At 33.8% G+C, this 15,913-nt stretch overlaps 2 protein-coding genes across 10 annotated transcripts in view; one reads left to right on the top strand and one right to left on the bottom strand.

The window, feature by feature from the left end:
* The window catches only part of LOC129573656 (ADP-ribosylation factor-like protein 6-interacting protein 4), a 57,920-nt gene that overhangs the window by 18,632 nt on the left and 23,375 nt on the right, over positions 1 to 15,913 (bottom strand). The gene's annotated exons all lie outside the window — the stretch shown is intronic.
* Positions 727 to 15,912, top strand: LOC129573649 (venom dipeptidyl peptidase 4). Of its 9 annotated transcripts, none has more exons than XM_055454460.1 (14): positions 727 to 823; positions 961 to 2,230; positions 5,447 to 5,730; positions 12,276 to 12,533; positions 12,608 to 12,673; positions 12,735 to 12,809; positions 13,064 to 13,138; positions 13,211 to 13,389; positions 13,465 to 13,849; positions 13,921 to 14,380; positions 14,464 to 14,848; positions 15,041 to 15,201; positions 15,267 to 15,478; positions 15,551 to 15,912. In XM_055454460.1, exons 3-14 carry the CDS (start codon positions 5,563 to 5,565, stop codon positions 15,668 to 15,670), a joined length of 2,544 nt encoding a protein of 847 aa, XP_055310435.1. In that variant the 5' UTR covers positions 727 to 823; positions 961 to 2,230; positions 5,447 to 5,562; the 3' UTR covers positions 15,671 to 15,912. The 9 variants fall into 9 exon arrangements, with proteins under 9 accessions (XP_055310435.1, XP_055310436.1, XP_055310437.1 ...); XM_055454461.1 differs by having other exon boundaries at positions 730 to 854; XM_055454462.1 differs by lacking the exons at positions 727 to 823; positions 961 to 2,230 and adding an exon at positions 3,687 to 3,847.

Raw genomic sequence — 15,913 nt, 5'->3', positions numbered from 1 at the left:
AAATATGTATGTATATGACTTTTTTCGTCTTGCAGTTGAAATTCTTTGATTACCCATTCTTATTTGATATTCAATCATTTCTGCTCAGTGGTTGAATGTGAAATTTTGAATAATTTGGACTTCGATGAAATAATTGATGATTTTATTTACGCTAAAAATAGGGCCAAAGCCATTTCCACGGTGTCAACGTCACGCGCATCATCTGTTTTGTAGACAGCAAACAAACCACGAAGATTGAAATAAATTTGAGAATTAATTTTGTATTTTTGTGTGTTTTTTCTAATTTTCTTTGATAAGATTTTCTCTAAATATTTCAAGGGACTTTTCAGCAGCTCGGGCCCCCGGAAATCGCGGGGCCCTGAAGCGGCTGCTTCATTCCCTTCCAGGCTAAGATGGCACTGATTTCAAGTAGATATGTTTCTTGTCGACCCATGTGTTGAAGATGAACCGGAGTGGTAATCCATTATTAGTTTGAGCTAAATCAAAATACAAAATGTGCATATAAAAAGATGTTCGATTCATCAAAATATTCATTGATTGGCATGCAAATTAACATATTTTTTTTATTTTTCATTTTCAAGTTTTTATATAATTTTAGAATTGTTGTTTGGTTTGTTGTTATGAAAAAGAAAATGTGTATGTGTGTGCCACATATGCGAGATGCTTTCAAATCCGATTTGGGGAGAGAGAGCAACTATACATTCCTAATAACGATTCGTACAGTGTACACAGAGTTCATGTATTGGCAAAGACCAACATTTTACTCTTTGTTCATAAAGTGTAGTGTTTACAGTGTTTTGCGGTGGTTAACCGCTTTCAAAAAGTGAGTGTTTCACATCCACATGATGAAGAGTGTAAGTGGGAGAATTAAGAAAAACTCTATTGCGCTGTGTATAATATTAGTTTGACTATTTTTGCATTGTTTACTATATTGCATTCTTTGTTTTTAATTACGATCAGAGTTCTTCGAATCAGCAAAAATTGATTATTATTTGTATAACAAAAATGGCAGTATTCAGATCGAGGTGAAAGGTCTCGTTAATACACGTCCGAATATATCTGCTGAATGAAAAAAAACGACTGAAAAACAATTATCGGCATCGCATTGAATATACAATATGAACGCGTGAATGTCAAAACACAATTCAGAATTCAGTTTATTTAAAAAAAAAGAGCACCATTGACAGACCAAAATGAGCAACATTCTTGTTTAAGACATTTGTTTTCTCCCAAGGTGAGAAAATATAGGCAAAACAGATGTTCTCTGGCAATATTGTTAAAAATCAAACAAAGGCGTAAAAATAATTGTCCACCAACACGTGTGTTTTGTGACGGTTTCAACGAACTGGCGATTCTTATCAAGAACAGAGAATTTATCGTGCTGATCGGAATTGAGATTATTTAAATAAAATTATAAAATCCAGTGATTTTCCAAAGAAAAAAATTCCAATCTTGTACAAGATCATTTACTGATTTATTTTTCAAAGTGTATCGACAAAATACTACTAATGAGATAAGAAATGAGCAATTCGCTATATGAATTTTTTGGTGACGAACTGCATGAATGATTAAATAACCAAAAAAAGAACACAAACACACACACACACACAAGAATTACAAATACCACAACTTGCAGCGGCAAAACACGATAATGTACGAAACAAATAGTAAGATGGTTTTGTTGTGTGAATTTGCTGATCACAGGAAGTCCACACATTTGGGCCAATGATTTTGTTTATACAATTTGGTTTTTAAAATAACGAAAATAGAAGATGTTTGCTAGTAGTGTTTTTCCATAGCGTTGAGATACATCGATCGTTAGCATCTAGTTCAAGATCAATCATTTTAAGGAGAAATTTTGTTTCGAATTCATTTTATTGGCACGAATCGATATTGTGTATTTTCACAAGTGAATTTCAGCCGATGGGTCAAGGCACAATTAAATGTGTGTGTTTTTTTCATTATTGAAATGTGAAATTGAAATATGCACTACATTTGATATCGTAATGCGGTAATGACTTTGAGAATTGGTTTTGGCATTCAAGTGTATTTTCGTTATCCAAAAATTATTGAACAATCGTTAAGCGCCCAAAATTTGTGAATTTCATTTGAAATAAAAACAAACAAAAACAATTGAAAAATTCGGCACGTATAAAACATAATTGATTGTTTTTTTTTTTGGTGGAAATAAGCTAAGTAGTGAATGAAACCAACTGATATTTAATTGAGCGTAAGTAATTTCGAATGCTTTTGTGAATGTGTCAATAAACTTTGGACTGTTTTAGTTCAGCACAGTAACTTCCGGAGCGGAAGTGCTTGAAAAAAAACAGCCAATGTATTTCTGCCATTTTGTGTGATATTCGCTAATAATTATGAATGAAATCAATATCCCAGTTCAACCGATACTTAGCTCAAAATGTTTTCTGCGAACACACACACGTTTGCGCTAATATCAAGGGGGAAACTACTACTACCGCATAATTCATATTAATACAATCTAGTACAACACCAATTCTGATAAATTCCAAAAAATTCTGCGCAATTCAAAACAATTCCAATCAATTCCGATGTTTCTATGTCAAATTTGATGATGATCAACTTCAAAAATTGCAAATATAGGGTCATTTAGCATCTCAAAGGAATGCTTAAGCGCATAGATGTTCGATCTTATCGAAATAACTTCAGATAGGGCGTTTTTAATTGTACATAGGTCTCACTTCCAATTCAATATTTCACTTCAAATAGGTAAAGGCTTTATGATACATAAAATGTTTTCAAAATAGAAAACAGAGCTAGAATTGAGTCTTGTAGATCAAACCAAGTCAAATATGTTCTGGAAGTAAAAATCTTCAATATACATTCAAATGAATGGTAAATGTCCCTATATTTGCGATATTTTGAGTTGATCATCACCAAATTTGACTAAGGAACATCGGAATTGATTGGAATTGTTTTGAATTGCGCAGAATTTTTTGGAATTTTTCAGAATTTGTGTTGTACTAGATTGTATTGATATGAATTACGCGGTAGTAGTAGTTTCCCCCTGGCTAATATCCTTACTATCGCGACAGTATGGTGTAATAGTCAGCGCATTTAAATTCAAAAAGTTACTGTGTGAACTACTGTATCAGTTATGATAATGTTCAATTTTGTTTAATTCTTATTCTGTTACAAAATAACGAACATCTCGGTAGATGTTCCACAAACTCGCCCGATGATGGTAATTACCATCCAATATATTTCAAAATATTCACCAAAAACGTTCGCGAAAAAAATATAATTTTTTCCGTTGTTTTGTATCAGAATAAGAATTAAATGAAATCGAACATCATTTAGAATCATTATACTCCTGGGTCAAAACTAAACAAATATTCGAATAATAGTATTCATTTTGATTAGCCCCGTACACTCTCAAAAATCAGCCATATCTGTTATTAATATACCTTGTAGTAAACGCATTTATAGTGTTTCACTGTAGTAGCAAAGTATCCTATTAAATTCCACTGTAGTATTACTACAAGAAAATTTAATAGGTAACACCGCTACTACAGTGAAACACTATGAACGCGTTTACTACAAGGTATATTAATAACAGATATGGCAGGATTTTCGAGAGTGTACCGACACCCAGGCCCAGCCTGACATATTTCGTTTTTAACTGTAAATTTAATATATTTCCAGTTTAGCTAGCGAATTTTGCTTCCAGGTAGCTTCTTTATATTTCATTGGCTATCGATCTAATGGAAGGAACATTTCAAAAAATTCTTTAAAAAGTATGATAAAGGATATCCAAAAAGTACACCACCTTGGGACCCTCGTATATTTACATGCATTTGAATGGAAATAAGTAATGCATGTCATCTCATTTTCTATGTAACTGATAAGACATAATGAAATGTTGCATGAAAAAATTGTAGTGTCGACCCGAGGTGTCGACACCGATCGGTCCAAAGATTTTAAAATATGTGTCGGTATGAGGGTTAATGCTCTAGTGTATTAATTTTTCCCAGAGCTGGGAGCACTGGTTTTTGGTTGATTTTGGCCCATAGATAACAAAAAAAACCAACAAGATTTGTCAACATTTCAATTAATCATTTGTGATCTTTGTCACATTTGATTTTCTTCATTTAATTATTGCGGAAAAGCAGAGCACGAGAGCAAGATTTATTAAAAAGCCAATGACTATCAATACGGGCCCCTTGAAATTTTAACTAATTTATATATTCGTTTTATTTGCACTAACAAAATATATCATAAAATCAAATAAAAAACAACACATCATTCTAAAATTAATGTGACTCCAATAAACAAAAAAAATCTTAAACGAAGTCTAGATTATAAGAGAAACCTAAGACAAGCTCATAATTTCATGCATATTTGAAGAAAAAAAACTAAACAAAAAGATTGATGTTGGTTGAACTTAAAATGCATATTTTTCTAATTGTTATTATTTTGATATAGATGAATATTCAAATCTTGGAAAGTTTGCCGAAATGACTTCGGGTAGGGCGATTTCAATTGTAGATTTTATGAAGTTAAATGTATACATTACTATAGTGTTTTTACTTTTTTTTATGTAGGAACGATTTTTTTGAGTAATCGGCTATCGAAAAACTGCTATAAAATGGAACAACTCAAATCTTGGTCAAAAAACGTATTTTCCACAAATCGAATTTTTTTCCGAATGAAGAATGGTTCCAAAAAATTGTAGATAAATTGTCGGTTTTCGAATATGTCAGCCCATTCGTTCGATATTGAGACGAGTCTTGAAAATTGGTCCAAAATCGGTATTACTCAAATCTTGGCCACAAATTGAAATTTCCACAAACTGAATCTTCCTCTTTTGTTGCTAGGTTCCATAAAATTGTAGAAAAAATGTAGAATTCAAATCAGTCATCCGATCCTTGATGTTTTCAACAACTTATTTGGCTCCAGGGGAGTTTAATATTTAATATGGGAATAAAACTGCTATAAACTGCTATGAAACGTGTTTTAATAATTGTAGTAACCAAGAACAATTGTAGAAGCACCTACAGTTATTGTAGTGGTTGAAAATTGATTGTAGTCGACTGTAGTGGCTCGAAAATAATTGTAGACTCGTCCCAATTTTCATGACTCGTCTCAATACCGAACGAATACCGGGCTGACATATTTGAAAACCGACAATTGAATTTAATTCTACAATTTATCTACAATTTTTGGAACCATTCTTCATTCAAAAAAAAAATCGATTTGTGGAAAATACGTTTTTTGACCAAGATTTGAGTTGTTCCATTTTATAGCAGTTTTTCGATGGCCGATTACTCAAAAAAATTGTTCCTACATAAAAAAAGTAGAAACACTACATTAAACTACATAAAATCTACAATTGAAATCGCCCAAACCGAAGTCATTTCGGCAAATTTTCCAAGATTTGAATATTCATCTTTTGATATTCAATTTCTAGATTTCCGTTCACATCGTTTGATGATCGAACGAAAATGAAAAGAGCATTCCAAACTAAATGGATATGAGATGAAGGGAGCCAAGTGAAAGAGACATGTGAAAGGCGCTGCAAAAAGTATGGGGTTTCATACAGAGAAAAAACGTGCAGATCATGGATCTAGTGAAATTTTATATACATCGTTGGAACAAAATGAATCGAATTTCTTGTTATCACAAAACGACATCGTGGAAGACGATTATCCAACATATATTCATTCTCAGCCACATGGTTCAAGAAGATCTCCAGTGAGTATTATTTTCAAAAAAATACACTGACAAATTTGGAATACGGGTTAGATCTACCAAGTATCCTCAAACTAATTCAACAGTTTTGATCGCTTCACATCATTCACTGTCGCAAAAGTTCCATTTTTATTGGTTTACATCGTAAAATTCCATTACAACTTAACTGGACCATAGGAAGAGATCCAAAACTTCAAGTGCTTTATACAAGACAAAATTTGCATTTCTTAAAGATTCATCGCAGGGTCTTATTTCCATTCGATAGCTTCCATAAATATTGATTTATATGAAATTTATATCTATGTACTAAAGTATTCAAATTCCTGGAGTAAAGTATTTAGACCGAGAGCCCACGTAGAAAATACTATATTGATAAGTCTCATGTCAGATAATGTGATCGTAGGTAGATATTAATGCCAACATTTGGAATATTTTTAATTTCCTTTTTTATCTTTTGCACTTTACGATATCTTGCCGCCGATATCAATAAAAAAATATGCTTAACTTTTTTCACAATTTGCATGTCAGATATTTTGTGTACAGCTAAATTATCACAAAATTAGTTCAAATCCAAAATATTAGCTCAAAATATTTTGCACAATACTTTTTATTCCATTTTGAAATATCACTCTATGTCGTTTTTCTCCACTTTGACATTTTGACATGAAATGACATAACCTCACTTTGTTGAATTGAGAGAGATTTCAAAGTGAAATAAAAAGTGTTGTGCAAAACATAAAGAAGAAAGAGAAGAATATTTTGAATATCGGCCTTAATATCTACCTATGATCGCATTATCTGATAGGAAACTTGTCAACATAGTATTTTCTACGTGGGCTCTCGGTCTAATTGAGTTACTTCAACTAATGGGTTCAGATGTCAAATGACTTTTGTGAAAGTTCGTATGCATGGTGACGTCACGATAGAATTGGAGTTTTTCATCCTTGAATCAATAGAACTATCCACTGGGGTTTTCCACCTATTTTTCGAAGTCCGTCAGAAGGCTTTTTATGAAAAATGAAATGCCGTATTGAAATCTGTATAAAAATTGTCAAACTTGAATTAAAATAGTCTTTTCTCCATGCAACCAGGAAATATGTATGCGGTTGAGGGTTAAATAAAATGATAATCATGAAACAATTGTTTTAGCATTATCGAGAGTCGACTGTATAGGACAGTATAGGATTTCCCATAATTGTCATTTGCATTAGTTCACGCAAATAAGATCAAAAAGGTTTCAATTCAACTTGTTGAATGATTTATCATATTTCACAGTACAATTACTTGGGTTATACGCTTCACTTTTCATCACGCATATTTGTATTCAACAAATTCCCATTAATTTCATCAATTATTTCGTGAGGAAATATATTTATTACGTATTATCCAAAACAATTACCATGGCAAATGCTTTGAAATATGGGCATCTAAATAAATTTGGTCATCGTCACATCGCTCTTGTCATAGTAGTTTATATGACTATGATCATTGATCATGCTACACATTTAACACAAACTAAAGGAATTGAACAGATTTTGTGTGTTTGGTGGGAGTCATGAACGATGATAAAATCATGAAAGTGCAAACACATTCAAAACGAACTATGTCTATGTGTATTGTAAATGTGAATGTATCTCTTATTCAACAACAATCGTTAAATTGAAAACGGCAAAGCAGCGAAAGCGAATTCTCACACTCGGATGGTTCATTCATGTTGAAAAGAGACAAACTACACTAAGCCATTTAACCTGCATTCGTTGTTGTTCAGTTCGAATGTTTAAAAGAAATCGGCTAAAAAGCGCGTGCCAAGCTGAATCGTGAACTACGTACTGTGTCTGTCTATGTATTTGTGTATGCTCTCTACACAGAGCTGCCACACTTTACACAGGTTTGATTTGTGAAATGTTGTTTTCAGTTGAAGTATTTCGGTTTAGTATACGCTATCAGTTGTAAACATTAATTGAATGAGCTGAGACGTAACCGGTCGTTTTGGCTTTGCCATCGTAAAAAATCATTAACCTGTGCTTGTGCCTTTGCATGACGTATACCAAAAAGGAGTTACCGCCGACATACAAATTTACATTTATCTTGAGTTTTTTTTATAAATCATTGCACAAAATTCGAAAATATAACACTCAGTATTTTGTATAAATTCAACTGTGTCAATTCAATGGTGAATATGAACTCGCAAATTTATATCATTGCAAGATTGTGTATTGATTGTTTGTGTTTTATTGAACATTGCGCATTTTCATTTGATTTCAAATCTCGATTTACGAGAGAACATTTGTTATGGGGTTTGGGGAAGAACATTGCGACGATTTGTTACATTCCATTATTGTGGATACATTTATTGAATGGTCGCATATTCGTGTTATATTCCGTAACCAATATGCGTACATCAACTCAGTTTGAATTGGAATCGGATAGCACTGGAATTATCTTTGTGTTCAGAGTTTGGATCTTGAAAAATTGCCTTTTGCCGCATGTTTAACGGTAGTGAATGTGTTTTTTTGCTACTACTACTGCTGCTACTGCTGCTGCTGTGGAGACAATGAATATGAACAGGAAAATAATCCGCTTGAAGTGATTTGGTTTTAGTACATCCCGAATAATGGGTGCGCCGAATTGATTCTGACAATACAGGCCAAAATTAGTTAATCTAGTTTAGTGTTTCCGAGTTTCTGTCTTTGAAAACATCAGAACACGTTGAGTCAATGTCAGTCAGTCTGTCAATCAGTTCAGATGCTGCGTACATAATTGCGCTCGCGCAAGCGCAATTTTTTCTATTTACAAATATGCTATCATCGCTGTAATTTTAAAATACCACGCAAATCAATATTGATCGGCATCATCATTGTGGCACTCACCTCATCGACGAGAACACCCCAACACAGAGTCAATATCCAAATCGTATTCCATATCTTGCTTTCTCTTAATGAGATAACATGTGAAGATCCCAACTCGAAACGCTATGCATGAACAAGTGTCTTACAAAATAATACAATTTGAATGAAAACAAAATGCAGAGAAGAAAACAAACAAACGAATACAATGATTTCGTGCTTCTTAATTTCGTATAAATAATTTCATGCATGGCTGGGAATTCCAGACACATTATCATGTATGCAGATGCAATTGAAAATCCATGTTTAATGATCGCTCAGCCGTGTTTATTTCGGGCCACAAAACCATTAAACTCTTTGTTAACACAAAATACACGAACAAAAGGGCAAGGATTTAAGAATCTTCTACACTTGCTTTTATCTAATTTTTCTTTAAATCTGACGATGGTGAATCCGGGTTGGTTTTTTTTTCAATACAAAAACACAAACACATTTAAATGACAAAAGGTCATTTGACACAAACGAATATTGACTTTATGTGTTAGTGGTAAATATGTGAACAACCAACTAAAAATATAAATGAGCAGCAAAACTCCCGATTTTGGTGATTGTTACTGATGCATAATTTGGTTCAGGAAAAACAACTTCTACGACTAGTTTCTCTTCAATCATAGGTTTTCTCCATATTACACCAAAACCTGATTTTGCAAACAAATATTCATTTCAAACTCTTCGGCATTCGAAAATGTATTTCGACGTTTTATGAAGAAAAAAATATATAATGAATTAAACAAAATTAGTTATTTCATCGATTGTCAATGAATCTTTGTTCCTCCGGCTACCGATTTCACACCGTTTACTGTCACCATTATAATTATTATAATTTACATGTACGAGAAACAACGAATGTCATTGTTTGATAAATCACATGTGCGTCACACGTCTGTTTATCAATTTGATTTTCTCAGCTGCGTCTCGACCCACTAAATGAGAGTTCGATTCGAGCCGAAGCACATTTTCTTCCTGATGTAATTGACTGCAAAATGAAAATGATAGCACGATTCATTGGTAAACCGGATAATTTATTGATTTATTGTATTCAGCCGTAAATGACCTTGCAGTGGAAGAACGCAAGATTCATAACATGCATAAATACCAAGTCATCCAACACATTCTATATCGGAGTGCATGAACTAATCGGACTTTATCACTTTCAATACATGCGTGCGGTTTTATTTTTGTTGCTGTTGTCATTGTTGTTGCACCATAGAAAGAAAAGTGAAAAGTGAATTCATCGAAAACAATGGGCAATCATTTACATATTCTTATCAAACTCTCGAAATCAAATTGTTTCTCTTTTTGGAATTTCTTTCAATAATTTATTGAAATCTCATGTTAAAATAATGAGTCAATGTGAAATGCAGTCGGCGAGTTGAAGAGTGCATCTCTGGCCTTTTAGACAAATTTATAAGTTTTTGAAAGCAACATTTTGCTCATTGTGAATACTTTTTAAATGGCTTAACATCTTTATTTAAAATAAATTAATTATGTCTGTTTATTCACTCCATTTCATTCTCATAATAAACAATTTCGAGTAAAATGAATTTGTTGTGGAGAATTTTTTTTTTGTAGAAATAGTGGTACTAAATACTCGCACAAATTTTTCTCGGATGTGAAAAAGAAGCAATTCAAATATTGTTTATTATTTATATGGGCAGTAAAATGTTTAAATAGCATTGCAGACAAAACTGAATTTAAACAAAAAAAAAACAAATGATGGAACCAAATTGGCGTCAAGCGATTGTTTTCAACACACAAATTACTGAGTATTTTCAAAATTGCTGGTAATATTTCAACAAAAAACTATAAAGCAATATAATGATTGCCATGATATTGCCTATTATTTCATTTGTTCAAAGTGATCATATAGTTCATGAAATATTACCGGCAGTAATTTACGGGTTGTTATTGGCATGCTTATCGGAACAACCGAGCTCTGTCTTTCACGACAAAATTAGTTCAGTACTTTGGTTTTGGTTGCGCTAGCATTAGACACAAAATCACAAGTTCGATAACACATTGTACATTTCGTCAATTTGACTGCCTTCGATTTCGGTTGCACAGGAGTCATTTATATTTGTTCCAGTTTTGGAAAAAAAACGACGTTTCACATTTGAGTTTACGATTTTTGTCACGTTTCTGCTGCCGGATATACAGTAGTCATTGACATTGTCGGGGCGCATCGCAGTTATAAATCGTATAAATTGAATTTTTAAATGAAAGTCATTTTCGAATCAAAAGTGTATTTCATTTCTTTGGACTATTTTCATTCTAAACCAAAATTCGATATATGACTATATGATCCGCACAAGCTTCAAACCTGTTTGACTGATCGCGCTTCTCGATTCTTTGGAACCATAAATTCAAAGTTTAATTAATGTTGGAAAACAAAAAAGTTGGATCATTCCTGTTTTGTCATTGGTTGACGCATATAAAGTAACGAGAAACCACTTGCTGGCTCTGCGTATAGCAAGTGTTACGCTTATACTCAGTACGGCTCTGATCAAATTTAAAATATTTTTGCGATAAAATGTTCGATTGTTTTGTTTTGTACTTCTTTTTTTTCTGTCTATTGTTATGGTGATAATTTTATCACATCAAATTTAGTTTAAATTGCAACAGTATTTAAGACACTTCAAAGGTGATATTTAAAATTTGGTTGTCCCAATTTCATTTTCAAGTAATTGATTACACGTTCCCCATTCAACAATTGAAACGCTCAAACGAAGCTCCGATTTATCATTAACGCCAATAGTCTTGTACACGCACAGTGTGTGCGACACACACCAGTAAAATCAACTCATTTCCGATACAAAATTCAGTATTTGCCTTTTACTTTTTCCAACTTTCTGCATTTCGATTCATTGCTTCTTCTTTTATAGACATTTCATTTTGATCACACTTTTACTCGACTTTCAAAAATACGTGATCTAATATCGTAATACCAACCTATCCATTGATTTTGAACCGTTATATTATATGATAGCTTTGTTTGTTTCTCAAGGATATCAACGTTTGCTGAAAATAATTTTCATAATTAAAAGCCCATATAAAACTTAGGAACGTTTAAAATTCTGAGCAAAACACAAATAGCGCAACGCAAATTAAAAGATAGACAAATAAACAGTGATAAATTGTTGTAGACTATATGAATGGAATGAGAAGTTACTATAGAAAAAAATAAATTTTATTAAACAAAATGCCTGGATCGCATGGAAACTCAATTGAAATCGGACAAAGTGAGCAGGTATGAAGCCAAATTCAGAGCGATTCAATTTTCGCTCCATCAAAACAATATGCCTATTTTTATAACACACTGTTTCTTCTTCACCGGCTAACAATTGACTTGGGGAGTCTTCAAATAACTGTTTTTTCAACAAATTCATTATATTTGGTTTGGACTCTATTTGATTTTTTTTAATTCTCTGAATTATATTTTGAACTGTATCGATAGTAACATGGTCGTTGGTTAATCTCAATAATTTATCCTTGTTAAGTATATTAACCATTCAATTTCTTCATTTGTAACCATAAAAATTTTCTTTGGAAAAAGTCTCGTTTTTCTTCTTTACTAATATTTCCATGATCAATGACAATACCGATTCTACTAACACGATGGTTTGTGATTTCATTCTTCAACAGGAACTAGTCAGTGCAAAAAACGGAAGTAGGCGAAAACGACTATGCATCGCATTGGCTCTTCTATGTGTGATTGGATTGTGCATCGCAGGTCTAGTATATTATGGTGGAATTAAAAAGGGGGTAGCCAAAAGCAAATTGGGATTGACTGAAACCGGCAACCCTGTAACACTTAACGATATTTTGGACGGTAGATTTTATGCACGGCACAACAATGCCTCGTGGATCTCGGATACACTACTATTTTATCGTGATTCCGCAGTAAGATCACACTTTTATTATACTGAAATCGCGCAATGAAATGAAGTATTCATATGCCACTATGTAATTTCTAGGGCAATATCGTGACTTTTGATGTTAACACAAACAAAACCAATATATTAGCAGAAGCACATATACCAGTAAGTTAAAGTGTTAATATTTATTTGTCATCAATTAGTACAATATTTAACGTTATTTTAGGCGATTGCTGCATCATTCTCCCAAGAAATTTCGCCAGATCATCGTTTCCTATTGCTTGGAAAAGACTATCAAAAGGTAAGAAACTATAGTTTTTTTTAGAATATATATTCACATTCTACGAAGTTGGAATTTTCATTCTCTTGTAATAAAAAATGGTACAATCACTCGATTTAAGTGTTTTATGATAGAGTATGCAAGACAAATAGGTACCAAGAACGGTAATAAATTTAAGAGAGATCGATAGAGAAACAAAAAAAAATCAAATATTTCTCAAGAAGTCCTCTCGTTTTTTTTCTTTAACATTATGCATTTTTATTATAAATTGGCAGATTTTCCGACACAGTGCTTTGGCTCGATACGATATTCTGGATTTAAAAACAAAGGAACTGTTCAAGTTGTCCGATGTGAGTACCTGAAGGCATCGAAAGCAAAACTCTTCAAATAATTAATTGTAATTTTATTTAATGTTCAAATAGGATTTATTGGCATTGGCTGAATGGGGTCCAATTGACAATAGTATATTGTACATTCAAGAGAATAACATTTACTATAAGCCGAGTGTTGTACATCCAGCCATTCAAATAACAAATGACGGAAACGCCAATATTTACAATGGAATCTGTGATTGGGTTTACGAAGAAGAAGTATTTTCAACGTAAGTAAATCTGCACATCAAGTGGTCTGCCACAGTTTGCTGTAAACACTAACTGATCATTTTGATCCATATCAGGAAAACTGCCGCATGGATTTCGCCAGACAATAAAAAATTAGCCTATGTACAATTTGATGATACACCTGTCAACCATATTGCCATCCCAGTCTATGGTCAGGCTGGCAATTCACGCGATCAATATCCAGGCATTATAGATTTTCCATATCCAAAAACGGGAACAAACAACCCGTTGGTCAAACTATTCCTTGTTGATTTGACGAGTGTGTCGCCAAATGAGAATGTGAACAAAACTCAAATTCCGCCGCCAGCAGAATTACGTGAAAAGCAACACATTATCGCCGTGTCAACTTGGGCAAATAATGATACATTGATTTCGGCGTGGATGAACCGCGTCCAAAATCGTGCAATCATTGAAGCATGTGAGGGAAACAAGTGTCGGCAGGTAATCTAATGATCCTTACAAATAAAAAATCAATAAAAATTATTTAAATATTATTCTCTCTTTTTTCCAAGGTTTTGGATTTATATAGTGCAAACGGATGGGTGGACTTCTTCAAAGCACCAACCTTTAACAAGAATGGCACACAATTTTTGTACATTGCACCACAATTGCAGAAGGAAGCAAACGATTCGTACCAACATTTGACGTTGGTGTCAGTGGATTCGGGAAAACAAAAGCCGATTACATCGGGCGAATTCGTTGTTCTGGACGTGTTGCACTGGAACGAAGATACAAACACAGTTTTCTATGCTGCCAATGACAAAAACGCCTCATACGTTAAGCACATTTGGTCTGTTCAACTTAATTTACCGAGCGAGAAACAATGCTTAACATGCAATATCAGCCGAGCTGATGTTCCGCAAACCTATTTTACCGCCAAATTTAGTCCAGATGGAAAACATGCTGTAATAAGTAATGATGGACCATCTCTGCCGCGCACTGATGTCGTTCGACTTTCCGCACACAACTCATGTAACTTTTTGACTTTAACCCAGCCCAATTTGATTTTATAGAAATTATAGCAATAACTAAAGTGCACCTCGTTAACATTTTAGCTGAATTGATATTCCTGCGGAACTGGGAAAACAATCATGGATTGCATGAATCGTTGACCAATGTTTCGCTACCAACGATAAAATATCATCAAATTCCGTTGAAAAATGGTTATGATGCTGTTGTGAGACTGCAATTGCCACCAAATATGGATACGAGTGGAAAAACCAAGTATCCTATGTTGGTTGACGTGTATGCTGGTCCCGGCTCTTACGCCGGACTCGATAAATGGGATGTTGGATTCAGTGCATATTTGGTTACAAGCCGAAAATACATTTTGGCACAAATCAATGGACGAGGTTCAGGAAACCGTGGAGAAAACCTTTTGCACACTATCTACCGTGCGATGGGAACCGTCGAAGTTGAAGATCAAATTGAAACTGCCAAGTAGGTTCACACTCGATTGTTTTTGACTAAAGATGGCAATGGCGCCGGTGAAATCCGTTTTTGTTCGTCCTGTCATTCGACGACCGGACGAACATACGTGGCGTTTGTCCATTGCACACCATTATTTGACACCAGAAAAAAAAACATTTCATTTAATTCTCTCCTTGCCCTATCTATCATCTTTGTCAATAGGAAACTGACGGATTTATTCCCATTCATCGACGAAAATAATGTCGCGATTTGGGGATGGAGCTATGGTGGTTTCACATCGGGAATGGCATTGGCTAGCGATAATTCGCATGTATTCAAATGTGCTGCTTCTGTTGCTCCGGTAACGGACTGGTTGTACTACGGTAAGTTGTGAATACTTTAAATAAAATCCACTCGAACTGAGGTTTTTTCATACTGCCGTTTGCAGACACAATGTATACCGAACGATACATGGGATTACCATATAGAGAAGATAACGGCGAAGGTTACGATCGAGGAAGACTAAGCACTAGGGCCAATGACTTCAGAAATAAAACTTATCTACTTGTCCATGGTAGTTTGGACGATAATGTGCATTATCAACAGTCCATGTCACTTGCCCGCGAACTCGAACTACATGATGTTCCCTTTGAGCAAATCGTGAGTTGCAATCGATGAAAATTTGTTCATTTAATTGTATCACCTTAACGTTATATTCTTATTCCATGACAGACTTACCCAGACGAAGATCACAGCCTTTGGGGAGTGCGAAGGCATTTGTACCATGCACTGGATGCGTTCTTTGCTAAATGCTTAACAACAAACACCAAACAAACATCTTCGTCCAAATGAAGTTCTCCAAAGTATTCGATTCAAATCAACTAGAACGCTTCAAATTTTGTTTTTTTTTGTTTTGTTTAGTTTTTTTTTCTTTGTGGAGATTTATTTTGTTATACCATTAAGTATACTTACCGCGCAAGCATCGCCAACAATCGGTTTAAAGTAAGAATGGAAGAAGTCTGGAAATGTATGAAAACCCCAGTGGTGCAAAACAAAAATTGTTGTAATAAAAGAAGTAATTGTAATTAACATTAT

The sequence above is a fragment of the Sitodiplosis mosellana genome, unplaced genomic scaffold, assembly GCF_009176505.1.
Source record: "Sitodiplosis mosellana isolate CC-2019 unplaced genomic scaffold, AAFC_SMos_1.0 Smas_scaffold_6102, whole genome shotgun sequence".
Lineage (NCBI taxonomy): Eukaryota > Metazoa > Arthropoda > Insecta > Diptera > Cecidomyiidae > Sitodiplosis > Sitodiplosis mosellana.
Note: the sequence above shows the minus strand (reverse complement) of the source record. Positions and strands in the feature narration are given on the sequence as shown.

Coding starts and splice junctions, on each gene's coding strand:
- LOC129573649 (XM_055454460.1), top strand. CDS start 5,563: ATGGGGTTTCATACAGAGAAAAAACGTGCAGATCATGGATCTAGTGAA. Junction 13,139..13,210: donor AACTGTTCAAGTTGTCCGAT/GTGAGTACCTGA, acceptor ATGTTCAAATAG/GATTTATTGGCATTGGCTGA. Junction 15,479..15,550: donor ATGTTCCCTTTGAGCAAATC/GTGAGTTGCAAT, acceptor ATTCCATGACAG/ACTTACCCAGACGAAGATCA.